The sequence below is a fragment of the Ochlerotatus camptorhynchus genome, unplaced genomic scaffold (assembly GCF_037179485.1).
Source record: "Ochlerotatus camptorhynchus isolate MF236.1 unplaced genomic scaffold, CSIRO-AGI_Acam_v1.1 ptg000196l, whole genome shotgun sequence".
NCBI lineage: Eukaryota > Metazoa > Arthropoda > Insecta > Diptera > Culicidae > Ochlerotatus > Ochlerotatus camptorhynchus.
Window position 1 is genome coordinate 882,071 of NW_027040686.1, and position 6,574 is coordinate 888,644.

The following is a 6,574-nucleotide window of genomic DNA, read 5'->3' on the forward strand; positions in this document are numbered from 1 at the left end:
CAACTAATCACTTGGATTAATCGATAATTCCATATGAAAAGGGCTTATATCATTAGAAAATAATATTATTGATTATATTGTCTACTACTGAGGCAAAATCCGATACTCCTATAGCAACTTAGAATTCTTAGCTACTGGTATACATAATGTATGTATTTGTACGATTCATGAAAATGTAAAATTAATGATCAACAGTTTAAGAAAATGTTTCACAAGATGCAATAATAGAAAAAAATGCTTTGTAATATTTCTACTGATTGCTTTTTCCGTGCTTGCAAAAAGTGTGCTTCCAATGAACATATTGAAGAGGAACTTACTTTGCTATTAGAATCAAATGACAAACAAGATGTTGTGTTTCAACAGTGGCTGAATACTGATCGTTGTAATTTGGAAACGATTATCAAGCCTGTTGATGAATTTGTTCCGTATCTAATTGATACAATTAACAAACTTATAACTCATGACTTTATTTACATACAACAGTCATCTTTTCTAAGAAATAAAAAAAGAATCATTAAAAGAAGGCGAAATTCTAGCAATTTGTGATTTTTCTGAAAATTATTCATTCATTATCCAAAACACTGCTCAAGGATATCACTGGAATAATTCTCAAGCAACAATACATCCATTTGAAGTTTATTATAAGAAAGACAATAAACTTGAAAATGTTAGCTTCATTATCATATCAAAATTAATGACTCACGATACAGTTGCAGTTCAGTTGTTCATCTCAAAAATGATAGATTTTATTAAAAAATCGATAGATTTTTCTAAAATTACTTTTATGTCAGATAGGGCAGCATCACAATACAAAAATAAAAAAATAAACTTTGCTAGTCTGTGTAGATTTCAGTCAAAGCATGGATTAGAAGCAGAATGGCATTTTTTTGCAACGTCTCATGGAAAAGGTCCCTGTGATGCCATTGGTGGCACTCTCAAGCGAATGGCAAAGGGAGCTAGTCTTGCTCGGGATTATGGAAACACCATAACAACTCCACGAGAATTATATAACTGGGCAGTTGAGCAAACAGATAAAAATATCACAACACTACGTTTCGAGTACATATCCACTGAACAGTACATCGAAATGTCAGAAGAACTCGAAGAACTATATAACACACGGAAATTCCACAGTTTTGTGCCTATAACTGGTGACAAAGTAGCGGCAAAAAGGTATTTTAATTCAGAAGATGAATTAAGATGAAAATATTTAATTTGATTGGAAAAAGGAAAAAATAGCATGTATGAAAATAGGTTTAAAACATTGAAAATATATAAATAAATGATATATGAAAAATCTTGTCTTTTTTCTCTCACATATTATCAAATTCTGCATCAGTAGTAGACAACAGAATAAGGGAATGATATTTTTTTGACAAGGTCCACATGTCCAAATAGTTTTATTGAACTAGAGGGTGCTGCCAATTCCAAAAACGATTTGGCGAGAAATGCATCATAAGCCCTTTTCATATGAAATTCTCGATTAATCAAAGTGAACTTAAGTACTCATTAGACAAAATTGAATCGCAAATTGAGCTTCATTGGATTCTGAGATGATTTTGAGCTTCACTGGTTTAATTTTGTGTGAAAATGGCAAATCAAAAAAAAAATCAGTTCAGACATAAAAAAGTTTTTGTAAGAAAAACTTTTTTTCCTTAAAAGTGCCCATCTCGCGTTGTATGGACGGTTGGTAGTTACCATTGAAGCGCCCATACTCCGTTGCGCATCCATATTTCACTCCCGTGGTGAAAGGCCCAACGTAGAGCAACAACTCGCGTGGTCTTTCTTTCTCCGTGAAATGAAAGACAGTGCAATTCCATTTCTACTGTATGGAAAATGCTCTTTGATGAATCAGTTATCCTGAGGTTGGAACTGTGCTCGTCCGCACCTAGCAAACCTCGGATAATAAACTCATCAGAACAACTGCCCCAATTCTTTATTATTCGAAACCTTTTATACATGAATGTGTTACTTAAACTCTACACAATAGTTTTTCTCCAGTATGTACATATAAAGCGAGACAGATAGTTTTTCTCTTGGAAAGTCGGTGTCTGTTTTTTTTTAACAAGAATTAATGCTCCTCGCGGTAGGAACGGCTATGTAGGATGCTTACTCACCAATGTTTACTTTGACCTTTCGCGAAGCACCTAGTTAAGCCAGCGCGCATCGCTGACGACGCGGTAGCAACTGTTTATAAACAACTGACCCTGGAAGTGTGCGACATTGTCATTGCTGCTGTTAAGTTGTGTATTTGCTCCTACCGTATGGGGGTCTATTACTGGTTAATTTCTTACTCAGATTGATATTGGAATTTGAGGCCTTTGCAACCATAATTACCTATCTTGAGGCAAAGTTTCATCCAAATCAAACATGGCCATTTTTTTTAAATCGACTTTAAATTTTTAAAATCAATTTTGTTCAGTGTAGTTCTCAAATGAATTTTTTTCCAGTATTTTTTTTTTCGATAACTTGGACAATGTCCTAAAAGTCATCCATACAACTCATTTTCGTAGGATTTGTCAATTTTCCATAATATTTTTTTGAAAAAATCTGCAGAAAAAGTTTGGCCCTTCTCAAATGTTAGTCTAGATAAATTTTGGAAAAACTAAGTATGCAAAGTGGCATATTTAGTCAAGGTCCACACATCCAGAAAGTTTCATTGAAATCTGAGAGGGTGCAGCCAGCTCCGAATACGATTTGGCGCGAAATGCGTCAAAAGTTACCGACAATGTAAGTACAAAAATAGCCAGATTTAGTACCTGCAGTCTTCAAAGAGGTAGACAGCTTCTCAAAATAACGAAATTATATTGAAAATACTATTGCGAAAATTTTTCTTCATGTAGACCCGAGTGATTTTAATTTGGTCGTCCTCAAATTGCACTGTCGATTTCGCTCTCACCAATCCCACCTTGGAAGATATTTAACGCTTGGTTTCCATGACATTTCTTCAGATGTTTTCTTTTGACTCGATTATTCCAAACCAGCTGGTTAATGCTCTTGGTCATATTTCATAACATCGGAAGGGAAGTAAAGCCGTTGGTCCCCGGTTCAGTTGAGTTGATGGGTCGATAGATAGGGTCCAGATAGGGCGCTGCCTCCCTGGGGTCGGTAGCATTGGTAGCACGGAAAACAAGATCGATGGAAAATAAATCAAGGAAAAACAAATTTAAAAATCTGGAAGTAATCTGCATTATTATCATAATAATAATTTTTTTTTGTAGCTTTCAGTACCTGATGACGATTTTCACCAAAAATTCTTTTTAATTTTATTTGCAGCTGACTCCAGCTCGATGTCATCAAGATAGTTGAACCAAGATCAAGCATATTTCTGGAATCCTTACACAAACCCATCGCTCACTTACAACGAACCGGACCGACGATTATAGAAGCCGTTTCCTCAAGTCTTATTTTACTACATCTGGTAAGCTCGTGAATTTGACTTTTTGCACCACTACTACTGTACGGTGGCGTTATGTTGCGTGGTTGAGCTAAAAGTTTCGACAAATTGATGTTTTAATCTTTGTTAACTAAAGAAGATAAATCCTTTTGAAAATTCAACCTTAAATAGTTCTTTATTTTTAATTATGTTACTAGAGCTGGATAGCGATCAGAGTGTAAACTGCCGCTCATTGTAAGTCGGTCCCAATGAGTTGGTGCAAAACATCTAAGCGCGTTTTCCCATTACATAATAGAAGCAATGACACGAAGCAAGTTTAAAACTAATTTTTCTCTGCTTGCTTATTTATTTATTTATTCGATATCGTAGCAGCTTAGTATTTTTACGTGGAGGGTTATTATAACAGCAACTGCGCCTCTGTCCGTGCTTCGTAAATGATTATTTCAAGCTAATCGTTCCTTTTTAATTTGTTTCAGACAATGGAACGCCGCAACTTAATTTATAATTTTCTGATAATCTTTACCTTGATCGACAAAGGCACCACCTCCAGCATATTATATCTCGAGAACTGTACCATTGTGACTGACCAACCCATCATCAACAAAACTATGTACGTCACCTACCCAGACCTCTTTATGCTCGACATGAGCAACCAAGCGGATTTCGAATTCCCCATAGACCAAGTTCTGCTGATTCACGATGGTCTATCACGATACCATTGCAACAAATGTGGAGTTCATTGCATCTACCGGGAGTCCTTATCAGCACTGCCACAACTAACTCATCTTATGCTGGAAAACAACAGCCTCCAATACATACATCCGGATGCGTTCGAGAACAATATTCGTTTGAAAGAACTTAATCTTGCCGGTAATCAACTTTCCACATTAAATTCGGAAGCAACAATTCGGCTCATTTCTAGTCTATCGATGCTAGATCTAAGTTGGAACGAGCAATTTGACTTGAACAGGGTGGATCTCCAAGGTACAAGATTAATGTTCTTCACTTGCAATCATTGCCACACTACAATCCTCAATCGAACAACATTGACCAGCATGCCGAAGCTTTCGCAGCTGTATCTTTCGAACAATGGAATGGAGCAAATCGAGGATGATGCGTTGCTACAGGCAAAGTATATCCAAATTTTGAACGTTGATGGAAATTGGAACTTGCAACGATTGAACATCATATCGGAATCGATCAAGAAACTTAGTGCCAAAGACTGTAATTTGGGAGGAACACTGAATACATCTAAGCTGCCGATCCTGGAATTTATCAATGTAAGAAAGAACAAGATTATCTCGTTGGATGAGCATGGATTTATGCAGAATACAGTCCTCAACGTTGTCCTACTGGACGACAATTTAATCGAAAAGGTCTCTAATTTTCTGTTGGATCTTCCTTTGAACGGGTTGTGGAGGCTGTGCTTGGATAGGAATCCATTGCAACCGGGCTTCCAAGTTGATGCAGCAAAGGATTTGTATGCAGCGAAGAACCTTCGTAACAGTTGTTTGGATGATGCTAATCATTTGCATAAGTTTGAAAACTATTTACCGAACATCAATGGAAAAGCAGTTTACAAGAAGTCTCCTATTCATGACCTTAGTAGTGATGGATTGACGGTAGATCTTTCGAATAGAAACATCGTCTACATAGAACAAGAATATCTAGTTGATAATGAAAATGTGAAGAAAGTATTATTTGACGATAATCATTCATTTGACTTCCAACAAAATAGGGTATTTCTTAAGAGCTCATCGATTGAAGAATTATCATTGAAGAACTGCTCGATTACGATAATATACGAGCCAACGTTCAAAGAACTACACAATTTAAAATACTTACATCTCCAAGGCAACCAAATTCAATTCATTCGTTCCCATTCCTTGTTCAAAAATAATCCAAACATATCATTCATAAGCCTGTCTAACAACAAACTTGATTTCATTGCTGCACTTGCATTCCAAAAATTAAAGAAATTGGATAACCTTCAGCTTGACTGGAATGAACGTCTATCTAGCAAGGCCAACGATCCATTCCTACTGAGCACATCACTACGGAAGCTCAGCTGCAGACACTGTCGATTTGAATGGCTGGATGCGATGACCCTAGTAGGGTTGCCAAATCTGCTAGAGCTGAACCTAGAGCACAATTACATAGCGATCCTGGACGCCAATAGCCTACAGTGGACAACTCAACTGAAGTACTTAAATCTACACCACAATCATCTGCTGGCCTTTGAACCGAACATCAACCAGCTGAGCCAATTGAAGACACTATGTCTGGGAGGTAGTCCAATTTTTGACTTGGAGCATCCGAAGAATCAAGTTCTGATAGACAATATCCAGAAGATGATGCAACTGAACAAGGATTGCTCAGATAATACATTTTCAAAGGAATTGGATAAACGATACAAGAAAAACAAAAAGTGAAACCAAGTTGCATGTAAAGATAGAGCATTAGACTGATGCAAAATTTGAAATTTTCGCTCCACGGTTTTAAATCAGGTCCTCATTAGCCTCCCAAAATTTAAACTCATTTAGTAAGAAACTGACTTGGCACATACTATTTGAAGTTTATAAAATTTGAACTACTTTATTAAGAAACTGACTTGGCACAAACCATTTCAAGCTTATATGGGAAATACTATGGGAAAACTTATGTTTTTGTTCATATCGATCTCAAAATTCACCAGTTTACTCTACATTAAAAAATGATAGCTGAAATTTTCTCAGCTACTACTTTGTTGAAAACCACTTTTCGATCAAATGTAAGGAACAAAAAATTATTAATGATTCGAGTCACTGATGTCTTATGATAGTGCTCAATCAACTGTTCAGCAGGCAACATTGGTGTTTCTGGTGCGAAGAATAGAGCACAAATATCGTGGCTATTATGCCACACGGCAGAATACAGTGTTTCCCACAGAACAGCTGCTTGATCATGCCATAAGATTATCAATCGCTTAAAAAATTAATAACAATTTAATTTGACGTTTGGCTGAAAAACAATGTATTGCAAAGTTGTAGCTTAGAATATTTCTCGTAAGAAAAATTATATAAATGTTCGAAACAGCAATATGGAAAGTAGGTAGAAGAAAATAAACAAAAAGTTTGGTATAGGCCATATAGTTTGTGCCAAGTCAGTTTCTTACTAAATGAGTTTAAATTTTGGGAG

The 6,574-nt window shown here is 36.1% G+C and overlaps 1 protein-coding gene across 1 annotated transcript; it reads left to right on the forward strand.

Annotated features, from left to right (window-relative positions):
* Positions 1 to 3,972: 3,972 nt before the first annotated feature.
* LOC135702678 (chaoptin-like) lies at positions 3,973 to 5,829 on the forward strand (the record flags this gene model as incomplete). Its single annotated transcript, XM_065223705.1, has 1 exon — positions 3,973 to 5,829. A coding segment is annotated over one exon (1,857 nt), but the record flags the coding sequence as incomplete, so codon positions are not given.
* Between the last annotated feature and the right edge of the window lie 745 nt (positions 5,830 to 6,574).